The sequence below is a fragment of the Amphibalanus amphitrite genome, unplaced genomic scaffold, assembly GCF_019059575.1.
Source record: "Amphibalanus amphitrite isolate SeventyFive unplaced genomic scaffold, NRLGWU_Aamphi_draft 000821F_arrow, whole genome shotgun sequence".
NCBI classification, from domain to species: Eukaryota; Metazoa; Arthropoda; class Thecostraca; order Balanomorpha; family Balanidae; genus Amphibalanus; species Amphibalanus amphitrite.
In genome coordinates, this window is record NW_024882315.1 from 262,368 (window position 1) to 288,491 (window position 26,124).

At 50.4% G+C, this 26,124-nt stretch overlaps 1 protein-coding gene across 1 annotated transcript in view; it reads right to left on the minus strand.

Moving 5' to 3' along the window:
• The window catches only part of LOC122366641 (low-density lipoprotein receptor-related protein 5-like), a 36,679-nt gene extending 10,929 nt beyond the window's left edge, over positions 1 to 25,750 (minus strand). Inside the window, exons 1-9 of the mRNA XM_043339135.1 lie at positions 25,316 to 25,750; positions 24,766 to 24,863; positions 6,798 to 6,917; positions 5,497 to 5,687; positions 4,083 to 4,221; positions 2,489 to 2,649; positions 1,272 to 1,576; positions 772 to 935; positions 208 to 381 (exon numbers count right to left, since the gene is read on the minus strand). Coding sequence (XP_043195070.1) covers positions 208 to 381; positions 772 to 935; positions 1,272 to 1,576; positions 2,489 to 2,649; positions 4,083 to 4,221; positions 5,497 to 5,687; positions 6,798 to 6,917; positions 24,766 to 24,863; positions 25,316 to 25,382 — 1,419 coding nt within the window. The 5' untranslated portion in view covers positions 25,383 to 25,750. The remainder of the gene's footprint in view (positions 1 to 207; positions 382 to 771; positions 936 to 1,271; positions 1,577 to 2,488; positions 2,650 to 4,082; positions 4,222 to 5,496; positions 5,688 to 6,797; positions 6,918 to 24,765; positions 24,864 to 25,315) is intronic.
• Between the last annotated feature and the right edge of the window lie 374 nt (positions 25,751 to 26,124).

Here is a 26,124-nt window from a genome sequence, read left to right on the forward strand (position 1 = left end):
CTGTCTAACACGTCACAATAGTTCCATCTAAAACTACCTAACCATGTCATTGCCATGCTAAATTTTGTAACCAACCTCAAAGTGTGACAACAGTTCCCATCTAGGACTTCCTACCCACCCTCGCGCGTCCCCGCTACATTCTGTGACTCTCCCCGCGTCACTATCACGCGTCCAGTGACCCACGGCAGCCGACCTCCGAGTACCGACCTTTCTGGCGGTGCCGTCCAGGCGCGACACCTCGATTCGGTTCGAGCCGGTGTCGGTCCAATGGATGTTGCGCGCGATCCAGTCGACGGCCACGCCGTCCGGGTTGTGCAGCTCAGAGACCACCACCGTCTCCTGATCGGTGCCGTCCAGTCGCGAACGCTGGATGCGCTGCGTCTGGAAACGGGGAGGGGCAGCGTGAGATGAGGGGAAGAGCAGAGAGTGGAACGTCGGTACGTCAGAGGGTGGAACAAAGTCAGCAGACACTAAATTAACGGGGATACGGCAATGAGCATGTAACCTTTGTAAATGAGATCGAATCGTGACGACGTAATCAGACACTAGAATGACACGCTAATGAAGCATACACATCCTTAAATGTTCAATCACAAATGAGCAACGTTGCATCCGTAACGTCTTAATTATCCCGCTGTTAAAGCCATATACCACTGTATACCTAATAAGCTCAAGCGGTCATCTAAACCGATAATCTTTTCGCTAACCCATTCCACCGTCTCCTAAGCCTTCCACCCCCCCCCCCCCCCCCCCCCCCCGGCCGTTTGCCACCTCCTCGTCGGTCCAGTAGAGCTGGTCCTCGATGGGGTCGTAGTCGACGGCCACGGCCTGTTTGACGCCCTTCAGTGGCAGCATGATGTCCGTGTGATCGGGCGTATCCAGTGATATCAGACGCAGGTCGGTCCGCCGCGCCAGGATGATCAGACGCTCCGGACCTGCGGCGCCGCCACGGGGTGATGTGAGCACGGAGGGATACCGACGGAAACTTACGAGCGCAGGGACTCATCAGTGATGTTGATTTAATATACTCAACAGATAGCCACTTTATATCGGAATCATGAGAAACATTTCAGCAAACTTATCATTACTTAGCATTTCAGCAAAGCACCTGCACGTCAGTCAAAGCCTGATGATAATGCAGATGAGCTTTTGTGGAAGTTTCCCAAACCGAGACAGCCACCGGCATTCTGAATCGAATCCCAACACCACAGCACGTCGTAACACCAGCAATCAGCTGCAGACAGGGGTCATACCGAGCTCCCGGCACTCACGGTCGGCGCAATGTGTCTCGTTGATGAGTCTCACTCCGGTAGGACAGGAGCACGAGTGTCCGGGCAGGGCGCGGCCGGCCGCCGCCCCGGCCGGCCGGAACGCCGCGCCCGGCGACAGCAGGCACAGGTGCGAGCAGCCGCCGTTGTTGTCGGCGCAGGGCACCGGGCCGGGGCCGTCCCAGGCCGGCTGGCGGGAGGCCGTGAACACGTGCACGTCGAGCGGCTGCACGCCGTGGCCGCCGCGCTCACCGCCCAGCACCGTCCGCACGTCGCCGCCGTTCCGCTTCTTACACGAGTGGATCGACCTGTGGACAGCGAGAGGGCGAGCGCTACAGTTGAATCACGACGCTGTTTCTGTAGAGCAATGCTAGGTAACTAGGGGAGAACTAGATGGATCTTAAATTTACGCATCGCAGATTGTTTTGAAAGTGTCCAAGAGATAAGAGCGCCGAAGGCTACAGTAGTTAGTTCAGGTATGTAGGTAAGAGACTAAAGCTACTACAACACTGTATTCAAGATTATATTTTATTTACCTGGTTGATGGAATTTCGGTACCTATCGGACTCCCTCAATGGCACTGTTTTCTGCTGTCCCGAATCCGATGCTCCAGGACAAAGTGCAGGAGATACGCACACCAAACTAGGTCATTCTAACCCGAACTTAGCATCACTCTGACCCAGTCTCCTAAAATTGGATTTAGATTGGGTGTGCCGAGGAAAAGAAAATATCTTAGGAAGAAAAAAGGAAGTAAATACATGTAGTATTTTTGCAAAAGGAAGAAGGCAGTTTTAATGCCAGGTGATAAAGCAGGATTTCATGTAAGGATCTGGACAGGATCTGAAAGAAAAGGATATGGATGTCAAGACATCCATGTCAACGTGGATGTCAACTGTCAAGTCATCCTTAGCCTGACTGTTCGAATGCAAGGAATATGTTTTTTTCAAAGATGAACAAATGCCACCTTCTGATTTTTTGGATGAAAACATTTTCACTATTAAGAGGTGTGATTTTCCATCGAAAAATTATAAAAATGGAACACGGCTCTGACCTCTCCGCCGCCTCTCCGACTTTTCCACCCCTCCTCCGCGCTGTCCAGACCCCTCCCTCCTTCTGACCTCTCCGCCCCTCTACCGCTGACCTCTCCGACCCTCTACCGCTGACCTCTCCGTCCCTCTACCGCTGACCTCTCCGTCCCCCAGGAGGGGCCCCGCTCTGACCTGGTGTGCCAGTCGGTCCAGTAGAGCCGGTCGCGGAACAGCGTCACCGAAAACGGGTGTTTGAGCTCGGCGCCTTCCATCACCACGCGCCGGCCCGTGCCGTCGTACCGCTGAGCAGAGATCTGCGGCCGCTCTTTCTTCGCCTCAGTCCAGTACACCATCTGGGAGAGGAGGCAGTGTCAGTGATCATGGGGTTAGTGATAAGTTAAGTACACTATATGTGGAGACATGATGGTCCACAGTTCAGCAATAACATCTGTGGGGAAGGGAGAGTCCGTCGGTGATGGTGTGTGTGTGGGGGGGGGGGGGTCCTCAGTCCTCCGCTGATGACACGTGGCGTGACTGTCCGAAGGGTCACCTGTAGGTGAACTAGGTAAGGTGATATCACACATCGGACCAGGGTGGCCAGCACCGTTCCCGAAACAGGATACATGCGAAAAAAGGCATCGCATGAGTCAGTTTCAGAAGAAGTGTTACAAAAAGGTTCAAACATACAAAAGGAGCACAAGGCTAATTGTTAATCGGTGTCAATATCAGTGAACATGCTCTGGGATTGTCCAGTTCTTAGAAACGCTTCTGAACATGGTGGTCTGCGAAAGAAGAAAGAGGATACAGACTATCTTCGGAAAGCAAAACACGTAACAAATAACACATATCTTTCCTTTCCGAATAAAAATTATGTGGCACGTCCTCACCAAATTTCAGACTAAGTAGAAATGACACTTACCTATATTTCCTTTCTGATTAAAAACATGTGCACGTCCTCACCATATTGCAGACTAAGTTGTTAAAAAGTCGAAGTCTTATTTCCTTGAAATGCTGGCACGCAAAGACAAGCTGTTCGAAGGAGCGAGGGCCCCAGATTTGATTCCCAAAACACCAGCTGCTAATCCCATGTACCGGCGCACACAATGTCCTTGTCCGGGCCGTTTTGTTAGTATTTTATGCCGTTCTGTCTGTCGCGTGTCTGTCCTGTACTCAGTGTCGCAGCCAAATCGGGCCGCGACAATAGCACGATTCAGATGTCCTCGTAACAGTTTTAGATGCTACAGCTATGCATATACCGATCCACGAAACTGTTTTCGTTGAAAAACTGAGCACGTTCCTCGTTTATCGGAAAACTCGACTGTCCTATTTTCCGGCGGAATTTCCGAGTGGCCCCTCGCGGAGCCGTTTGCCGCTGTCCACGGATTTTTCATGGGTGGGCTCAGGGCTGTGCGGCCCCTACGCCACGCGGCCGGTCGATTCTCTCCACAGACCCCCGGGTCCGTCCTAATCTGCTGCATGCCCTGACATGTAAACAGACCAGGTGTCGGTACTCTGCACAGCCGGCAGTAACCGTCCTACCGCTATCACAGGCCCAGCGGCGGCCGCCGGCGCATTCCTGGCCGGCGGGACCTACCACCGGCCACCCGAGCCACCACGCCGCACTGCGGGCTCCCCTGGGACGATATTACAGACGGCCTGGCACCGGCCGGGCGGATCGCCCGTCACTGCAGCGGCCGACCTGCAGCGGGGAGAGTCTCTCTAGCAGCCCCCGGTCTCAGACATCCGACCCATCCGTCCGGCCGGCCGGCGGCGGTCACGTCCCTACCTTGGTCTCGTAGTCGATGGTGATGCCGTTGGGCCAATGGATGTCGTCGCGGACGAACACAGAGCGGGTGCTGAGGTCGCCGTCCATGCCGGCCCGCTCGATCTTCGGAATCTCTCCCCAGTCCGTCCAGAACAGCAGTCTGTCAACATTGCGGACAGTCAGAACTGGGACAGAAAGGTCATTGGTCGAAAACAGTAGCCTACGAAATATGCGAAAAGGCTGGGCATAGCGCCATGTCCATGGAGCAAGTTCTTCCACCAACCGCAGCATATTTTCATCAAATGTCCAGACATCTAGCGCCGGAACTATCTGAGCCCGGCATCTCACCTCAGGGAATCTAACGCCCTACCAACTGAGCCGCGATCCGAACTGACCCCAGACAGCATTGCACGTAAATCTGTCCTGGATGATGCCCGGTCTGGTTGGGGTTTTAGGGCGCCCTACGGCATCGGTCATGGACGGGCATCCATTGTAAGGTAGGTCTAAGTCTGTAGGTGGGTTTAAACTCTAAGCTCTCATGTGCCGTAACTGTCCACCTGCCCGACTTCAGGACATATCTCGGTGACATCAGTGTGATACTGGTCATGCTATATGGCGACTATAACCAAACAAGGAGCACTTAGCGGAGCGCTGAGTTCGTGTGGCAATCCTAGCTCGTAAATTTTACTTTGCGTCCTAAAAGAGGACGTCTGGTCACTAAGTTTTCACGCACGGCCACGCTGTAAACTAACTGGCCAGAGAGGTATATTTCTGTGACCGGCTATATGTGTCGTCTGAATTCGGTGTTTCTCAGAATGTTAACTGTACCATTCTACGAACTGTTCGTCGGACGGCCTTCGTGAGTGTCGTCAAACATTTATGTAACTGTACGCTAGTATCAATGATGTCGCACAAAAAGTGTTGCACTGAGGACGTGTCAACTCGATAAAACTAAACGTAAAACATCAACTAGTTCACGAGATCTGATCTGCTAAATTAGCCCCACGACACATCAAACTACCAAACCAAGTGCTAACATGTCATGAATCACAAGCAAGCACGACAACCAGCACGAGAATGCACCGGGGCGCCTCCTTTGAAGAGCCGTACTAAGCTAAATACTGCAAGGAAAATCATGTCGCATCATGTTAAAAGTTGTCAATTTTCTGTAGCACCAGGTTGACACTCGGGCCGGCCTCAGAATAAGGCTAGTAGGTCTAGGAGGATCGACTGTACCCCGATGGAGCCCCAGAGACCTTCAGACAGACCCCTATATCCCAAACGACGCCACCCTCGATATACGAGACTGCTCGACTGATATATCAGACCAGGCCCCTGCACGTCAGTATGCCCGGCAAATCCCCTGTCTTACAGAGCTCCCACGGCCGGTGTTCGCGCCATTCCCACGCACAGTCGGCGTTGGCGCCATTCTCACCCCTCGGAGGGCAGGAGGGCGATGGCGCGCGGCCGGTCCAATCGGTCGTAGAACAGCACGCGTCGGTTGCCGCCGGTCCTGTTGGCCACCTCGATGCGCTTTGTGTCGCTATCGGTCCAGTAGAGTTTGCCCGTGATCCAGTCGATGGCCAGTCCGTCCGGGTTGATCAGCCACTCGGTGATGACGCGCCGCTGCCAGGTCAGGGCAGGTCAAGTCACGTGAGGCCAGGGCGGGTCAGACCAGGTCACGAGAGGTCGGGTCAGGTCAATACAGGGGCAGGGGGTAGCTTCTCAGCTTAGCAGAAGGAGGCACCACCTACTGGTTGCCGGTCGGAATAGTGACTGCGGAGTACAGGTTACACTGGCTCAGGTCAGCCACGGCATCGACAGTTCAGACGAACGACCACGGCAAGCGGTTGGCGTGGGCGACCATATTAGGGTCGGTACATATCGTGCTGAGGTCGCGAAAGGTCGCCAATAGGGGACAATGGCGTGGTCACGCCAATGCAACTCCGATTAGCAGCACCGCTAAACGTAGAATCCTACATGAATCAGCCAGCAAAAACGATAGACACACACCAGGAGCAAGCAACAGCTAAAAAAACTAATAATATATCTGTCCCAAACAGCATAACAATTAAATTTTTGCTCTTTAAAAGGTTAAGTAACTGTACCATATTCTTTCAAAGGCACTGTAAAGGAATGGCTACATGAGCAATGAAGTCACGTCCATTGTTTATCCTTAAACTGTTTACTCACATAAGGCTTGACACAAATGCATGAGGTAAAAGAAGCTTACTGCTGCGACACAATGCTTGGGTGTGCTGGCTCACAAAAATCGCTCACCATGCAAACTCGTTCGTGGTAACCACTTGCGGGGAACAAAGCCGTTTCAGCCCTAAGCAAGTAAAATGATTCACCCCGTTTATTCTAAGAACGAGTTCCGGCCATAATGTCATCTTCAGCATTCTCTGTTAAATGTCGGGTGAAGTCACCCATGTACTGTTTGTATACACGCAAAAATACCGGTGACAATGGCCAGGGACGGCATGACGGCAGCACGCAGGGTCGGCGGCGTCGGCCGAGCCCAGGTGGCGGGCAGCCTGCCTGGTGGGTGACTCTAATACTGACCAGTCGAGTGGCGTGGGGTGATCCTCATACTGACCGAACAGAGCTGTGGGGTGCCTTCCATACTGAACGAACAGGCCCGTGGAGTGCCCGGCTCATACTGACCGAAAGGACCCGTGGGCCGTGGGGTGCCCCTCATACTGACCGATACGATGACGTATCCCTCACACTGACCGGTCGGACGCGCGATGGTCCGGGGAGATTGGAGCATTTGATCTCCCCCAGAAATATGTCGATCCAGCACACCTCACGCCGCGCAAAGTTGAAGTCCACAGCAGCCGCATCATGGATGTTCTGCGACAGAGGAAATGCATATTTATAACACTTCAGGGACCGGAATACAGTCATGATGTACTAATTGTGCTCTAGCAAAGCACTTTCACATGGATATAGAAAGGTGGCACTATTACTGAATTCACAGAACCTCCTGTGTATTGTATCATTCGTTTCGCCTTGTTGGTCTGAAGTTCAAGGTAGAAAAATATGTAATTATATAGTAATAAGAACTATCAGCACAGCCCAAAGGCCCAATGATTTACAATCAGTCAGCTTCTACAGGTGGCTGGCATGAAGCACTGGCTTAAAGAGACAGGAGCAGTAATACAATAATCTGACATATCCGGTCATGACAAAATCAAGGGTCAGGGTGTCAAAAAAATCAACCATGAAAACTTCCACAAAAAAAAATTAGAATGACTCCACTTCATTTTTATATAGCGTTATCCCAAGACATAAACAAGAAGTAAACAGCCCGTAAGTTTGAGCGAAATTGGTTCATTTTTGGCTTTCATTAGTATTGGTTAGCTTAGCAGCAGGGCTGCGGAGTCGGAGTCAGTCGGAGTCGACAGTTCTGCCCGGAGTCGGAGTCACCAAAATCTTACCGACTCCGACTCCGGTATCGGCGTTAACGCTGCATGGCTCAACGTCATGCCCTGCACCTGTTTGATGGACAATACCCGAGATTGACGATGCTCGAAATTAGATTTTGTCGAAAAAAGAATATTTTGCTGTTCTGGACGAACATTTTCAGCGAAAAAAGCAGAAGAAGTTGAATTCCCCAGAAACTGCTTTTTAATCCTGCAAGTTATTTTTAATGCATATTTGCAACGCAAGTTCTAGAACGCACATAGGATCGTTTCAAGCAAGATAAAAACATCACCATTATGAACTTTAATATCACGATATGGATTTTAATAGAACCGTCCGGAGTCGGAGTCGGAGTCACCCTAAAATACATAGACTCCGCAGCCCTGGTTAGCAATACAGCTAGAGACCTCGCATGTAACGGAAGTTAGCAGGGATTCAGCAGGGGTTCAGCAGGGATTCAGCAGGGATCGACAGCCCCTACGATTTCGCTGAATTTTGGTGGAGAGGTGCAGAATGGTGTCCTCTAACGAAAATCCTAGTGCCAAAATGCGGGGAATCCATCAGGGGGGCCACAAATCCCAAAAAAACAGTATGCCCTCAGGGCACAATCGACGAACTTTGAAAACCCTACTTCTAGCCGTCAAAACAGCTAAAAATGCACGTCATTCGAAAGAGGACAAAATTTTACGTGCAACGGTACCAAATTTAGGGGGCTAGCGCCCCCCTGAACCGAACAAAACAGCTTCAAATATATGGGCCCGGGAGTATGCCCTCGGGGCATAAATAAACGTTTTCAACAATTTCAGGCCTATAACATCGACAAAATCCAGCAATATGCACATCATTGGAAAGAGCGTTATTTCCCAAACAAAAAACCCAAGTAACATTTTTCGATGGGGCCCACCTGGGGCCCACGGGACCCAATTGAAATTTGGGGCCCAATGGGGCGGCCCCTACGATTTTCTTCAAAATTTGCACAGACACTCTCCTGGGCCCCCTCTTCAATCTGGCTGAAGAAACCTACCGGGGAATCCAAAGGAAGGGGCCCAAAGAGGGCCCCAAAGAGGCCCTTTCTAAGTATTGCCCCTAATTTCGCGACCAACCCCGGCAATATGCACATCATTGGAAAGAGCGTAATTTCCCAAACAAAAAACCCAAGTAACATTTTTCGATGGGGCCCACCTGGGGCCCACGGGACCCAATTGAAATTTGGGGCCCAATGGGGCGGCCCCTACGATTTTCTTCAAAATTTGCACAGACACTCTCCTGGGCCCCCTCTTCAATCTGGCTGAAGAAACCTACCGGGGAATCCAAAGGAAGGGGCCCAAAGAGGGCCCCAAAGAGGCCCTTTCTAAGTATTGCCTCTAATTTCGCGATCAACCCCGGCAATATGCACATCATTGGAAAGAGCGTAATTTCCCAAACAAAAAACCCAAGTAACATTTTTCGATGGGGCCCACCTGGGGCCCACGGGACCCAATTGAAATTTGGGGCCCAATGGGGCGGCCCCTACGATTTTCTTCAAAATTTGCACAGACACTCTCCTGGGCCCCCTCTTCAATCTGGCTAAAGAACCCTACCGGGGAATCCAAAGGAAGGGGCCCAAAGAGGGCCCCAAAGAGGCCCTTTCTAAGTATTGCCCCTAATTTCGCGACCAACCCCGGCAATATGCACATCATTGGAAAGAGCGTAATTTCCCAAACAAAAAACCCAAGTAACATTTTTCGATGGGGCCCACCTGGGGCCCACGGGACCCAATTGAAATTTGGGGCCCAATGGGGCGGCCCCTACGATTTTCTTCAAAAATTGCACAGACACTCTCCTGGGCCCCCTCTTCAATCTGGCTGAAGAAACCTACCGGGGAATCCAAAGGAAGGGGCCCAAAGAGGGCCCCAAAGAGGCCCTTTCTAAGTATTGCCCCTAATTTCGCGATCAACCCCGGCAATATGCACATCATTGGAAAGAGCGTAATTTCCCAAACAAAAAACCCAAGTAACATTTTTCGATGGGGCCCACCTGGGGCCCACGGGACCCAATTGAAATTTGGGGCCCAATGGGGCGGCCCCTACGATTTTCTTCAAAATTTGCACAGACACTCTCCTGGGCCCCCTCTTCAATCTGGCTGAAGAAACCTACCGGGGAATCCAAAGGAAGGGGCCCAAAGAGGGCCCCAAAGAGGCCCTTTCTAAGTATTGCCCCTAATTTCGCGATCAACCCCGGCAATATGCACATCATTGGAAAGAGCGTAATTTCCCAAACAAAAAACCCAAGTAACATTTTTCGATGGGGCCCACCTGGGGCCCACGGGACCCAATTGAAATTTGGGGCCCAATGGGGCGGCCCCTACGATTTTCTTCAAAATTTGCACAGACACTCTCCTGGGCCCCCTCTTCAATCTGGCTGAAGAAACCTACCGGGGAATCCAAAGGAAGGGGCCCAAAGAGGGCCCCAAAGAGGCCCTTTCTAAGTATTGCCCCTAATTTCGCGACCAACCCCGGCAATATGCACATCATTGGAAAGAGCGTAATTTCCCAAACAAAAAACCCAAGTAACATTTTTCGATGGGGCCCACCTGGGGCCCACGGGACCCAATTGAAATTTGGGGCCCAATGGGGCGGCCCCTACGATTTTCTTCAAAATTTGCACAGACACTCTCCTGGGCCCCCTCTTCAATCTGGCTGAAGAAACCTCAAAGGAAGGGGCCCAAAGAGGGCCCCAAAGAGGCCCTTTCTAAGTATTGCCCCTAATTTCGCGACCAACCCCGGCAATATGCACATCATTGGAAAGAACGTAATTTCCCAAACAAAAAACCCAAGTAACATTTTTCGATGGGGCCCACCTGGGGCCCACGGGACCCAATTGAAATTTGGGGCCCAATGGGGCGGCCCCTACGATTTTCTTCAAAATTTGCACAGACACTCTCCTGGGCCCCCTCTTCAATCTGGCTGAAGAAACCTACCGGGGAATCCAAAGGAAGGGGCCCAAAGAGGGCCCCAAAGAGGCCCTTTCTAAGTATTGCCCCTAATTTCGCGATCAACCCCGGCAATATGCACATCATTGGAAAAAGCGTAATTTCCCAAACAAAAAACCCAAGTAACATTTTTCGATGGGGCCCACCTGGGGCCCACGGGACCCAATTGAAATTTGGGGCCCAATGGGGCGGCCCTACGATTTTCTTCAAAATTTGCACAGACACTCTCCTGGGCCCCCTCTTCAATCTGGCTGAAGAAACCTACCGGGGAATCCAAAGGAAGGGGCCCAAAGAGGTTCCCCAAAGAGGCCCTTTCTAAGTATTGCCCCTAATTTCGCGACCAACCCCGGCAATATGCACATCATTGGAAAGAGCGTAATTTACCAAACAAAAAACCCAAGTAACATTTTTCGATGGGGCCCACCTGGGGCCCACGGGACCCAATTGGAATTTGGGGCCCAATGGGGCGGCCCCTACGATTTTCTTCAAAATTTGCACAGACACTCTCCTGGGCCCCCTCTTCAATCTGGCTGAAGAAACCTACCGGGGAATCCAAAGGAAGGGGCCCAGAGAGGGCCCCAAAGAGGCCCTTTCTAAGTATTGCCCCTAAGTTCGCGATCAACCCCGGCAATATGCACATCATTGGAAAGAGCGTAATTTCCCAAACAAAAAACCCAAGTAACATTTTTCGATGGGGCCCACCTGGGGCCCACGGGACCCAATTGAAATTTGGGGCCCAATGGGGCGGCCCCTACGATTTTCTTCAAAATTTGCACAGACACTCTCCTGGGCCCCCTCTTCAATCTGGCTGAAGAAACCTACCGGGGAATCCAAAGGAAGGGGCCCAAAGAGGGCCCCAAAGAGGCCCTTTCTAAGTATTGCCCCTAATTTCGCGATCAACCCCGGCAATATGCACATCATTGGAAAGAGCGTAATTTCCAAAACAAAAAACCCAAGTAACATTTTTCGATGGGGCCCACCTGGGGCCCACGGGACCCAATTGAAATTTGGGGCCCAATTGGGCGGCCCCTACGATTTTCTTCAAAATATGCACAGACACTCTCCTGGGCCCCCTCTTCAATCTGGCTGAAGAAACCTACCGGGGAATCCAAAGGAAGGGGCCCAAAGAGGGCCCCAAAGAGGCCCTTTCTAAGTATTGCCCCTAATTTCGCGATCAACCCCGGCAATATGCACTTCATTGGAAAGAGCTTAATTTCCCAAACAAAAAACCCAAGTAACATTTTTCGATGGGGCCCACCTGGGGCCCACGGGACCCAATTGAAATTTGGGGCCCAATGGGGCGGCCCCTACGATTTTCTTCAAAATTTGCACAGACACTCTCCTGGGCCCCCTCTTCAATCTGGCTGAAGAAACCTACCGGGGAATCCAAAGGAAGGGGCCCAAAGAGGGCCCCAAAGAGGCCCTTTCTAAGTATTGCCCCTAATTTCGCGATCAACCCCGGCAATATGCACATCATTTAAAGAGCGTAATTTCCCAAACAAAAAACCCAAGTAACATTTTTCGATGGGGCCCACCTGGGGCCCACGGGACCCAATTGAAATTTGGGGCCCAATGGGGCGGCCCCTACGATTTTCTTCAAAATTTGCACAGACACTCTCCTGGGCCCCCTCTTCAATCTGGCTGAAGAAACCTACCGGGGAATCCAAAGGAAGGGGCCCAAAGAGGGCCCCAAAGAGGCCCTTTCTAAGTATTGCCCGTAATTTCGCGACCAACCCCGGGAATATGCACATCATTGGAAAGAGCGTAATTTCCCAAACAAAAAACCCATGTAACATTTTTCGATGGGGCCCACCTGGGGCCCACGGGACCCAATTGAAATTTGGGGCCCAATGGGGCGGCCCCTACGATTTTCTTCAAAATTTGCACAGACACTCTCCTGGGCCCCCTCTTCAATCTGGCTGAAGAAACCTACCGGGGAATCCAAAGGAAGGGGACCAAAGAGGGCCCCAAAGAGGCCCTTTCTAAGTATTGCACCTAATTTCGCGACCAACCCCGGCAATATGCACAGCATTGGAAAGAGCGTAATTTACCAAACAAAAAACCCAAGTAACATTTTTCGATGGGGCCCACCTGGGGCCCACGGGACCCAATTGAAATTTGGGGCCCAATGGGGCGGCCCCTACGATTTTCTTCAAAATTTGCACAGACACTCTCCTGGGCCCCCTCTTCAATCTGGCTAAAGAAACCTACCGGGGAATCCAAAGGAAGGGGCCCAAAGAGGGCCCCAAAGAGGCCCTTTCTAAGTATTGCCCCTAATTTCGCGATCAACCCCGGCAATATGCACATCATTGGAAAGAGCGTAATTTCCCAAACAAAAAACCCAAGTAACATTTTTCGATGGGGCCCACCTGGGGCCCACGGGACCCAATTGAAATTTGGGGCCCAATGGGGCGGCCCCTACGATTTTCTTCAAAATTTGCACAGACACTCTCCTGGGCCCCCTCTTCAATCTGGCTGAAGAAACCTACCGGGGAATCCAAAGGAAGGGGCCTAAAGAGGGCCCCAAAGAGGCCCTTTCTAAGTATTGCCCCTAATTTCGCGACCAACCCCGGCAATATGCACATCATTGGAAAGAGCGTAATTTCCCAAACAAAAAACCCAAGTAACATTTTTCGATGGGGCCCACCTGGGGCCCACGGGACCCAATTGAAATTTGGGGCCCAATGGGGCGGCCCCTACGATTTTCTTCAAAATTTGCACAGACACTCTCCTGGGCCCCCTCTTCAATCTGGCTGAAGAAACCTACCGGGGAATCCAAAGGAAGGGGCCCAAAGGACGCCAAAGAGGCCCTTTCTAAGTATTGCCCCTAATTTCGCGACCAACCCCGGCAATATGCACATCATTGGAAAGAGCGTAATTTCCCAAACAAAAAACCCAAGTAAGATTTTTCGATGGGGCCCACCTGGGGCCCACGGGACCCAATTGAAATTTGGGGCCCAATGGGGCGGCCCCTACGATTTTCTTCAAAATTTGCACAGACACTCTCCTGGGCCCCCTCTTCAATCTGGCTGAAGAAACCTACCGGGGAATCCAAAGGAAGGGGCCCAAAGAGGGCCCCAAAGAGGCCCTTTCTAAGTATTGCCCCTAATTTCGCGATCAACCCCGGCAATATGCACATCATTGGAAAGAGCGTAATTTCCCAAACAAAAAACCCAAGTAACATTTTTCGATGGGGCCCACCTGGGGCCCACGGGACCCAATTGAAATTTGGGGCCCAATGGGGCGGCCCCTACGATTTTCTTCAAAATTTGCACAGACACTCTCCTGGGCCCCCTCTTCAATCTGGCTGAAGAAACCTACCGGGGAATCCAAAGGAAGGGGCCCAAAGAGGGCCCCAAAGAGGCCCTTTCTAAGTATTGCCCCTAATTTCGCGACCAACCCCGGCAATATGCACATCATTGGAAAGAGCGTAATTTCCCAAACAAAAAACCCAAGTAACATTTTTCGATGGGGCCCACCTGGGGCCCACGGGACCCAATTGAAATTTGGGGCCCAATGGGGCGGCCCCTACGATTTTCTTCAAAATTTGCACAGACACTCTCCTGGGCCCCCTCTTCAATCTGGCTGAAGAAACCTACCGGGGAATCCAAAGGAAGGGGCCCAAAGAGGGCCCCAAAGAGGCCCTTTCTAAGTATTGCCCCTAATTTCGCGACCAACCCCGGCAATATGCACATCATTGGAAAGAACGTAATTTCCCAAACAAAAAACCCAAGTAACATTTTTCGATGGGGCCCACCTGGGGCCCACGGGACCCAATTGAAATTTGGGGCCCAATGGGGCGGCCACTACGATTTTCTTCAAAATTTGCACAGACACTTTCCTGGGCCCCCTCTTCAATCTGGCTGAAGAAACCTACCGGGGAATCCAAAGGAAGGGGCCCAAAGAGGGCCCCAAAGAGGCCCTTTCTAAGTATTGCCCCTAATTTCGCGATCAACCCCGGCAATATGCACATCATTGGAAAAAGCGTAATTTCCCAAACAAAAAACCCAAGTAACATTTTTCGATGGGGCCCACCTGGGGCCCACGGGACCCAATTGAAATTTGGGGCCCAATGGGGCGGCCCCTACGATTTTCTTCAAAATTTGCACAGACACTCTCCTGGGCCCCCTCTTCAATCTGGCTGAAGAAACCTACCGGGGAATCCAAAGGAAGGGGCCCAAAGAGGGCCCCAAAGAGGCCCTTTCTAAGTATTGCCCCTAATTTCGCGACCAACCCCGGCAATATGCACATCATTGGAAAGAACGTAATTTCCCAAACAAAAAACCCAAGTAACATTTTTCGATGGGGCCCACCTGGGGCCCACGGGACCCAATTGAAATTTGGGGCCCAATGGGGCGGCCCCTACGATTTTCTTCAAAATTTGCACAGACACTTTCCTGGGCCCCCTCTTCAATCTGGCTGAAGAAACCTACCGGGGAATCCAAAGGAAGGGGCCCAAAGAGGGCCCCAAAGAGGCCCTTTCTAAGTATTGCCCCTAATTTCGCGATCAACCCCGGCAATATGCACATCATTGGAAAAAGCGTAATTTCCCAAACAAAAAACCCAAGTAACATTTTTCGATGGGGCCCACCTGGGGCCCACGGGACCCAATTGAAATTTTGGGCCCAATAGGGCGGCCCCTACGATTTTCTTCAAAATTTGCACAGACACTCTCCTGGGCCCCCTCTTCAATCTGGCTGAAGAAACCTACCGGGGAATCCAAAGGAAGGGGCCCAAAGAGGGCCCCAAAGAGGCCCTTTCTAAGTATTGCCCCTAATTTCGCGACCAACCCCGGCAATATGCACATCATTGGAAAGAGCGTAATTTCCCAAACAAAAAATCCAAGTAAGATTTTTCGATGGGGCCCACCTGGGGCCCACGGGACCCAATTGGAATTTGGGGCCCAATGGGGCGGCCCCTACGATTTTCTTCAAAATTTGCACAGACACTCTCCTGGGCCCCCTCTTCAATCTGGCTGAAGAAACCTACCGGGGAATCCAAAGAAAGGGGCCCAAAGAGGGCCCCAAAGAGGCCCTTTCTTAGTATTGCCCCTAATTTCGCGACCAACCCCGGCAATATGCACATCCTTGGAAAGAGCGTAATTTCCCAAACAAAAAACCCAAGTAACATTTTTCGATGGGGCCCACCTGGGGCCCACGGGACCCAATTGAAATTTGGGGCCCAATGGGGCGGCCCCTACGATTTTCTTCAAAATTTGCACAGACACTCTCCTGGGCCCCCTCTTCAATCTGGCTGAAGAAACCTACCGGGGAATCCAAAGGAAGGGGCCCAGAGAGGGCCCCAAAGAGGCCCTTTCTAAGTATTGCCCCTAAGTTCGCGATCAACCCCGGCAATATGCACATCATTGGAAAGAGCGTAATTTCTCAAACAAAAAACCCAAGTAACATTTTTCGATGGGGCCCACCTGGGGCCCACGGGACCCAATTGAAATTTGGGGCCCAATGGGGCGGCCCCTACAATTTTCTTCAAAATTTGCACAGACACTCTCCTGGGCCCCCTCTTCAATCTGGCTGAAGAAACCTACCGGGGAATCCAAAGGAAGGGGACCAAAGAGGGCCCCAAAGAGGCCCTTTCTAAGTATTGCACCTAATTTCGCGACCAACCCCGGCAATATGCACAGCATTGGAAAGAGCGTAATTTACCAAACAAAAAACCCAAGTAACATTTTTCGATGGGGCCCACCTGGGGCCCACGGGACCCAATTGAAATTTGGGGCCCAATGGGGCGGCCCCTACGATTTTCTTCAAAATTTGCACAGACACTCTCCTGGGCCCCCTCTTCAATCTGGCTGAAGAAACCTACCGGGGAATCCAAAGGAAGGGGCCCAGAGAGGGCCCCAAAGAGGCCCTTTCTAAGTATTGCCCCTAAGTTCGCGATCAACCCCGGCAATATGCACATCATTGGAAAGAGCGTAATTTCCCAAACAAAAAACCCAAGTAACATTTTTCGATGGGGCCCACCTGGGGCCCACGGGACCCAATTGAAATTTGGGGCCCAATGGGGCGGCCCCTACGATTTTCTTCAAAATTTGCACAGACACTCTCCTGGGCCCCCTCTTCAATCTGGCTGAAGAAACCTACCGGGGAATCCAAAGGAAGGGGCCCAAAGAGGGCCCCAAAGAGGCCCTTTCTAAGTATTGCCCCTAATTTCGCGATCAACCCCGGCAATATGCACATCATTGGAAAGAGCGTAATTTCCAAAACAAAAAACCCAAGTAACATTTTTCGATGGGGCCCACCTGGGGCCCACGGGACCCAATTGAAATTTGGGGCCCAATTGGGCGGCCCCTACGATTTTCTTCAAAATATGCACAGACACTCTCCTGGGCCCCCTCTTCAATCTGGCTGAAGAAACCTACCGGGGAATCCAAAGGAAGGGGCCCAAAGAGGGCCCCAAAGAGGCCCTTTCTAAGTATTGCCTCTAATTTCGCGATCAACCCCGGCAATATGCACATCATTGGAAAAAGCGTAATTTCCCAAACAAAAAACCCAAGTAACATTTTTCGATGGGGCCCACCTGGGGCCCACGGGACCCAATTGAAATTTGGGGCCCAATGGGGCGGCCCCTACGATTTTCTTCAAAATTTGCACAGACACTCTCCTGGGCCCCCTCTTCAATCTGGCTAAAGAAACCTACCGGGGAATCCAAAGGAAGGGGCCCAAAGAGGGCCCCAAAGAGGCCCTTTCTAAGTATTGCCCCTAATTTCGCGACCAACCCCGGCAATATGCACATCATTGGAAAGAGCGTAATTTCCCAAACAAAAACCCAAGTAACATTTTTCGATGGGGCCCACCTGGGGCCCACGGGACCCAATTGAAATTTGGGGCCCAATGGGGCGGCCCCTACGATTTTCTTCAAAAATTGCACAGACACTCTCCTGGGCCCCCTCTTCAATCTGGCTGAAGAAACCTACCGGGGAATCCAAAGGAAGGGGCCCAAAGAGGGCCCCAAAGAGGCCCTTTCTAAGTATTGCCCCTAATTTCGCGATCAACCCCGGCAATATGCACATCATTGGAAAGAGCGTAATTTCCCAAACAAAAAACCCAAGTAACATTTTTCGATGGGGCCCACCTGGGGCCCACGGGACCCAATTGAAATTTGGGGCCCAATGGGGCGGCCCCTACGATTTTCTTCAAAATTTGCACAGACACTCTCCTGGGCCCCCTCTTCAATCTGGCTGAAGAAACTTACCGGGGAATCCAAAGGAAGGGGCCCAAAGAAGGCCCCAAAGAGGCCCTTTCTAAGTATTGCCCCTAATTTCGCTACCAACCCCGGCAATATGCACATCATTGGAAAGAGCGTAATTTCCCAAACAAAAAACCCAAGTAACATTTTTCGATGGGGCCCACCTGGGGCCCACGGGACCCAATTGAAATTTGGGGCCCAATGGGGCGGCCCCTACGATTTTCTTCAAAATTTGCACAGACACTCTCCTGGGCCCCCTCTTCAATCTGGCTGAAGAAACCTACCGGGGAATCCAAAGAAAGGGGCCCAAAGAGGGCTCCAAAGAGGCCCTTTCTAAGTATTGCCCCTAATTTCGCGACCAACCCCGGCAATATGCACATCATTGGAAAGAGCGTAATTTCCCAAACAAAAAACCCAAGTAACATTTTTCGATGGGGCCCACCTGGGGCCCACGGGACCCAATTGAAATTTGGGGCCCAATGGGGCGGCCCCTACGATTTTCTTCAAAATTTGCACAGACACTCTCCTGGGCCCCCTCTTCAATCTGGCTTAAGAAACCTACCGGGGAATCCAAAGGAAGGGGCCCAAAGAGGGCCCCAAAGAAACCCTTTCTAAGTATTGCCCCTAAGTTCGCGATCAACCCCGGCAATATGCACATCATTGGAAAGAGCGTAATTTCCCAAACAAAAAACCCAAGTAACATTTTTCGATGGGGCCCACCTGGGGCCCACGGGACCCAATTGAAATTTGGGGCCCAATGGGGCGGCCCCTACGATTTTCTTCAAAATTTGCACAGACACTCTCCTGGGCCCCCTCTTCAATCTGGCTGAAGAAACCTACCGGGGAATCCAAAGGAAGGGGCCCAAAGAGGGCCCCAAAGAGGCCCTTTCTAAGTATTGCCCCTAATTTCGCGACCAACCCCGGCAATATGCACATCATTGGAAAGAGCGTAATTTCCCAAACAAAAAACCCAAGTAACATTTTTCGATGGGGCCCACCTGGGGCCCACGGGACCCAATTGAAATTTGGGGCCCAATAGGGCGGCCCCTACGATTTTCTTCAAAATTTGCACAGACACTCTCCTGGGCCCCCTCTTCAATCTGGCTGAAGAAACCTACCGGGGAATCCAAAGGAAGGGGCCCAAAGAGGGCCCCAAAGAGGCCCTTTCTAAGTATTGCCCCTAATTTCGCGATCAACCCCGGCAATATGCACATCATTGGAAAGAGCGTAATTTCCCAAACAAAAAACCCAAGTAACATTTTTCGATGGGGCCCACCTGGGGCCCACGGGACCCAATTGAAATTTGGGGCCCAATGGGGCGGCCCCTACGATTTTCTTCAAAATTTGCACAGACACTCTCCTGGGCCCCCTCTTCAATCTGGCTGAAGAAACCTACCGGGGAATTCAAAAGGAAGGGGCCCAAAGGACCCCAAAGAGGCCCTTTCTAAGTATTGCCCCTAATTTCGCGACCAACCCCGGCAATATGCACATCATTGGAAAGAGCGTAATTTCCCAAACAAAAAACCCAAGTAAGATTTTTCGATGGGGCCCACCTGGGGCCCATGGGACCCAATTGAAATTTGGGGCCCAATGGGGCGGCCCCTACGATTTTCTTCAAAATTTGCACAGACACTCTCCTGGGCCCCCTCTTCAATCTGGCTGAAGAAACCTACCGGGGAATCCAAAGGAAGGGGCCCAAAGAGGGCCCCAAAGAGGCCCTTTCTAAGTATTGCCCCTAATTTCGCGATCAACCCCGGCAATATGCACATCATTGGAAAGAGCGTAATTTCCCAAACAAAAAACCCAAGTAACATTTTTCGATGGGGCCCACCTGGGGCCCACGGGACCCAATTGAAATTTGGGGCCCAATGGGGCGGCCCCTACGATTTTCTTCAAAATTTGCACAGACACTCTCCTGGGCCCCCTCTTCAATCTGGCTGAAGAAACCTACCGGGGAATCCAAAGGAAGGGGCCCAAAGAGGGCCCCAAAGAGGCCCTTTCTAAGTATTGCCCCTAATTTCGCGACCAACCCCGGCAATATGCACATCATTGGAAAGAGCGTAATTTCCCAAACAAAAAACCCAAGTAACATTTTTCGATGGGGCCCACCTGGGGCCCACGGGACCCAATTGAAATTTGGGGCCCAATGGGGCGGCCCCTACGATTTTCTTCAAAATTTGCACAGACACTCTCCTGGGCCCCCTCTTCAATCTGGCTGAAGAAACCTACCGGGGAATCCAAAGGAAGGGGCCCAAAGAGGGCCCCAAAGAGGCCCTTTCTAAGTATTGCCCCTAATTTAGCGATCAACCCCGGCAATATGCACATCATTGGAAAGAGCGTAATTTCCCAAACAAAAAACCCAAGTAACATTTTTCGATGGGGCCCACCTGGGGCCCACGGGACCCAATTGAAATTTGGGGCCCAATGGGGCGGCCCCTACGATTTTCTTCAAAATTTGCACAGACACTCTCCTGGGCCCCCTCTTCAATCTGGCTGAAGAAACCTACCGGGGAATCCAAAGGAAGGGGCCCAAAGAAGGCCCCAAAGAGGCCCTTTCTAAGTATTGGCCCTAATTTCGCGACCAACCCCGGCAATATGCACATCATTGGAAAATTTCAATTGGGTCCCGTGGGCCCCAGGTGGGCCCCATCGAAAAATGTTACTTGGGTTTTTTGTTTGGGAAATTACGCTCTTTCCAATGATGTGCATATTGCCGGGGTTGATTGCAAAATTAGGGGCAATACTTAGAAAGGGCCTCTTTGGGGCCCTCTTTGGGCCCCTTCCTTTGGATTCCCCGGTAGGTTTCTTCAGCCAGATTGAAGAGGGGGCCCAGGAGAGTGTCTGTGCAAATTTTGAAGAAAATCGTAGGGGCCGCCCCATTGGGCCCCAAATTTCAATTGGGTCCCGTGGGCCCCAGGTGGGCCCCATCGAAAAATGTTACTTGGGTTTTTTGTTTGGGAAATTACGCTCTTTCCAATGATGTGCATATTGCCGGGGTTGATCGCGAAATTAGGGGCAATACTTAGAAAGGGCCTCTTTGGGGCCCTCTTTGGGCCCCTTCCTTTGGATTCCCCGGTAGGTTTCTTCAGCCAGATTGAAGAGGGGGCCCAGGAGAGTGTCTGTGCAAATTTTGAAGAAAATCGTAGGGGCCGCCCTATTGGGCCCCAAATTTCAATTGGGTCCCGTGGGCCCCAGGTGGGCCCCATCGAAAAATGTTACTTGGGTTTTTTGTTTGGGAAATTACGCTCTTTCCAATGATGTGCATATTGCCGGGGTTGGTCGCGAAATTAGGGGCAATACTTAGAAAGGGCCTCTTTGGGGCCCTCTTTGGGCCCCTTCCTTTGGATTCCCCGGTAGGTTTCTTCAGCCAGATTGAAGAGGGGGCCCAGGAGAGTGTCTGTGCAAATTTTGAAGAAAATCGTAGGGGCCGCCCCATTGGGCCCCAAATTTCAATTGGGTCCCGTGGGCCCCAGGTGGGCCCCATCGAAAAATGTTACTTGGGTTTTTTGTTTGGGAAATTACGCTCTTTCCAATGATGTGCATATTGCCGGGGTTGATCGCGAACTTAGGGGCAATACTTAGAAAGGGTTTCTTTGGGGCCCTCTTTGGGCCCCTTCCTTTGGATTCCCCGGTAGGTTTCTTAAGCCAGATTGAAGAGGGGGCCCAGGAGAGTGTCTGTGCAAATTTTGAAGAAAATCGTAGGGGCCGCCCCATTGGGGCCCAAATTTCAATTGGGTCCCGTGGGCCCCAGGTGGGCCCCATCGAAAAATGTTACTTGGGTTTTTTGTTTGGGAAATTACGCTCTTTCCAATGATGTGCATATTGCCGGGGTTGGTCGCGAAATTAGGGGCAATACTTAGAAAGGGCCTCTTTGGAGCCCTCTTTGGGCCCCTTTCTTTGGATTCCCCGGTAGGTTTCTTCAGCCAGATTGAAGAGGGGGCCCAGGAGAGTGTCTGTGCAAATTTTGAAGAAAATCGTAGGGGCCGCCCCATTGGGCCCCAAATTTCAATTGGGTCCCGTGGGCCCCAGGTGGGCCCCATCGAAAAATGTTACTTGGGTTTTTTGTTTGGGAAATTACGCTCTTTCCAATGATGTGCATATTGCCGGGGTTGGTAGCGAAATTAGGGGCAATACTTAGAAAGGGCCTCTTTGGGGCCTTCTTTGGGCCCCTTCCTTTGGATTCCCCGGTAAGTTTCTTCAGCCAGATTGAAGAGGGGGCCCAGGAGAGTGTCTGTGCAAATTTTGAAGAAAATCGTAGGGGCCGCCCCATTGGGCCCCAAATTTCAATTGGGTCCCGTGGGCCCCAGGTGGGCCCCATCGAAAAATGTTACTTGGGTTTTTTGTTTGGGAAATTACGCTCTTTCCAATGATGTGCATATTGCCGGGGTTGATCGCGAAATTAGGGGCAATACTTAGAAAGGGCCTCTTTGGGGCCCTCTTTGGGCCCCTTCCTTTGGATTCCCCGGTAGGTTTCTTCAGCCAGATTGAAGAGGGGGCCCAGGAGAGTGTCTGTGCAATTTTTGAAGAAAATCGTAGGGGCCGCCCCATTGGGCCCCAAATTTCAATTGGGTCCCGTGGGCCCCAGGTGGGCCCCATCGAAAAATGTTACTTGGGTTTTTTGTTTGGGAAATTACGCTCTTTCCAATGATGTGCATATTGCCGGGGTTGGTCGCGAAATTAGGGGCAATACTTAGAAAGGGCCTCTTTGGGGCCCTCTTTGGGCCCCTTCCTTTGGATTCCCCGGTAGGTTTCTTTAGCCAGATTGAAGAGGGGGCCCAGGAGAGTGTCTGTGCAAATTTTGAAGAAAATCGTAGGGGCCGCCCCATTGGGCCCCAAATTTCAATTGGGTCCCGTGGGCCCCAGGTGGGCCCCATCGAAAAATGTTACTTGGGTTTTTTGTTTGGGAAATTACGCTTTTTCCAATGATGTGCATATTGCCGGGGTTGATCGCGAAATTAGAGGCAATACTTAGAAAGGGCCTCTTTGGGGCCCTCTTTGGGCCCCTTCCTTTGGATTCCCCGGTAGGTTTCTTCAGCCAGATTGAAGAGGGGGCCCAGGAGAGTGTCTGTGCAAATTTTGAAGAAAATCGTAGGGGCCGCCCCATTGGGCCCCAAATTTCAATTGGGTCCCGTGGGCCCCAGGTGGGCCCCATCGAAAAATGTTACTTGGGTTTTTTGTTTGGGAAATTACGCTCTTTCCAATGATGTGCATATTGCCGGGGTTGGTCGCGAAATTAGGGGCAATACTTAGAAAGGGCCTCTTTGGGGCCCTCTTTGGGCCCCTTCCTTTGGATTCCCCGGTAGGTTTCTTCAGCCAGATTGAAGAGGGGGCCCAGGAGAGTGTCTGTGCAAATTTTGAAGAAAATCGTAGGGGCCGCCCCATTGGGCCCCAAATTTCAATTGGGTCCCGTGGGCCCCAGGTGGGCCCCATCGAAAAATGTTACTTGGTTTTTTTGTTTGGGAAATAACGCTCTTTCCAATGATGTGCATATTGCTGGATTTTGTCGATGTTATAGGCCTGAAATTGTTGAAAACGTTTATTTATGCCCCGAGGGCATACTCCCGGGCCCATATATTTGAAGCTGTTTTGTTCGGTTCAGGGGGGCGCTAGCCCCCTAAATTTGGTACCGTTGCACGTAAAATTTTGTCCTCTTTCGAATGACGTGCATTTTTAGCTGTTTTGACGGCTAGAAGTATGGTTTTCAAAGTTCGTCGATTGTGCCCTGAGGGCATACTGTTTTTTGGGATTTGTGGCCCCCCTGATGGATTCCCCGCATTTTGGCACTAGGATTTTCGATAGAGGACACCATTCTGCACCTCTCCACCAAAATTCAGCGAAATCGTAGGGGCCGTCGATCCCTGCTGAATCCCTGCTGAACCCCTGCTGAATCCCTGCTAACTTCCGTTACATAGACCTCGCAGTTCTTATCTAGCGCATGGAGATTACGCTCGCGTCACTTAACGACTGGTTTTGCGCCAGTCTCCGAACTCAGCCGCCGGTGTAAGAGACTGTTGATTGGTCTCTCCGCCGCGCGCCACTGTCACCCGGATGGCATGTTGCGAGGATGAATGCTCGTGACGGCACTCAAAATCTCACGCACCCAGTACCTACTGCCTCTCAGGTTATGACAATATGTCCGAAACAAATTTTGATCGACTGCAAAAAAATATGAACTTCACCGCTCATATTATTTTCGGTTGCCGTAAATTTGACCATGTCACTGACCTGCGAAAAAAGATCGGGTGGCTGTCCTCGCGTTGTATGTCTGATTACCAAACCCTCGTATCACTCACAAAGTCATACAGCGTGGCAAACCCAAGGAACTGGCAGCCCTGTTCGTTTCAAACCCCGCCATCTGTGAGATATGGGTGGTTGGGGATGAGCATCGTTCTACGGAAGTTTTTGTCTGTGATTTGATGCGAATGAATGTGTGAATGTTGAGGATGTTTAGATTAGTAAGTAGGGACACTTATGGACTTTAAGCATTAATTGCCATGCAATTTGATCATGTTGATAGCTCATGATCATGCAACACAATACAATAGCCCGGTCAAGTAGGTTACCTACCTATTAAAGGTGTGTGCAGTCATATGCATTGGATATTTCCAAATATTTTTGAAAGATATAACTAAGTACCTTTATCACAAGAATTCATCAAAAGTTAAGAAAAAATATGTTAGCAAAGAGCATAACATTTTCACACTTTCCTCTTAATAAATGCAAAAACCTGAATGAAATAAGTGTGCCACAGACTCAAAAAAATCCATGAATTTCACAAAATAAATGCTAGATACATATGGATCAGGATGCCAGTGTGCTAGTTGGTTGCTGTTTTTCATCAGCATACTGCCAGTCTTCTATTGAGAAGAAGTTCATTGCTGACATTCCTTGGCATCTCATTTGTCAATCACACACACACACACACACACACACACACACACACACACACACACACACACACACACACAAGTTCACCAATGACAAAGCAAGAAAAATTAAAAGTCTGGAAATCTGCTGAATAGCAACCGATGATAAAAAATGGTGACTGACGAGCACCTGACTCATAGAACATTCTTAAACATCCATACAAGCAAATACCTTTGTCAGAGAAGTGCCATTCACCCAGGGCCTGTCAATGTCAACCAGCCGTACTTCTTGTCTATTTGCAAACAGAAGAGCAGGATCAGGAATCGCATCTGAAACAAAAAGTTTATTACATGTGAGCTTAAATTGGAAAATGGACAAACATGTTTTGCACAAAGTAGGTAGGTATGTAGGTAGGTAGGTATAAACCACATAAATGCTAAAACAAAAAGTATGTAGCTACCTCCTAACTGTTAGGTATTGCCATTGAATATTAGAGAAGTACTGTAAGTACAGGTCTCGCGGGTTTTAGTGGTAGGTTTTGCACCTAGAGTAGAAAATTTAGTGTAATTCAGGCTATATCTTCATCATCTTAAGCTTTTAAGTGTTGAAGATGCGATCGACTTATTGGTTCATAAGCCGGCCATGATTGTGTAAAATGGCTTCATCGTAGATCGATTAGTTTCTGAGCTAACCGGGAATGTAAAGGTGCAAAATCTACCTCTTAATCTCGTGAAAGCAGTACCTAGATTTAAAGCAAAGTTTAAAATCAATAAATACTTACCATTAAAATGCAGAAGATTGACCACAAAATTGGTTAAAACCAACAAAAGATGTAGACAGTGTGCCATCACATCCCCCTACATCACAAGCTTTGTAAAAGGTTAAAAACTATGAGGTAGTGTATGATGAATCAATAAAATCATAATCTTCCATTCATCTCAACATTAACAATCTTGACATCTTCACGCAAAAAAAAAGAATAACACTTTTTGGTGAAGCTTGATGCCAGTGTCTTGATCGTGACCTGAATCTTGAGGAACAACAAAAGGTTCACTTGACTAAAAATGTCACTGGTGTAACATTGACATGAATACGTTTTGTCCGTCGCGTTCCCCTCAGCGCCAACCAATATAACTGCAAAATCGCTTTTAAATATAAGGCGCACGAATCGCCAGACTGAGACCGATCCTCGAACCACTTCACTTGACTTGCCACTGTCCGGAAAACAAAACATGCGGCCATTATGCCGCTAGCGCCAATCCCGGTGCAGCTGCCAGATAGATATTTTAAGTAAAACCTCTAGATTAGAGAAAAATATGAAAATGAGAGGTTGACAAAAATATTTCAGGCTTCGATCTATCCAAGGCCCTGAATACAGATCTATCCATAGGAACATTGGCATTAAAGAAACACCTGCAATTGAATTTGTATGAGCCAAAGTCTCCCTGCGCCCAAAATTCCTTGGGATTTATTCTCTGTAAATCCCTAGATTTGCAATCGGCGGAATTGCGAGATTTATTTCATGGTATCATTTATTTTGATGTCACATAAAATGACATCATTAGAACAAATGCAAACTCTTTTTTCATT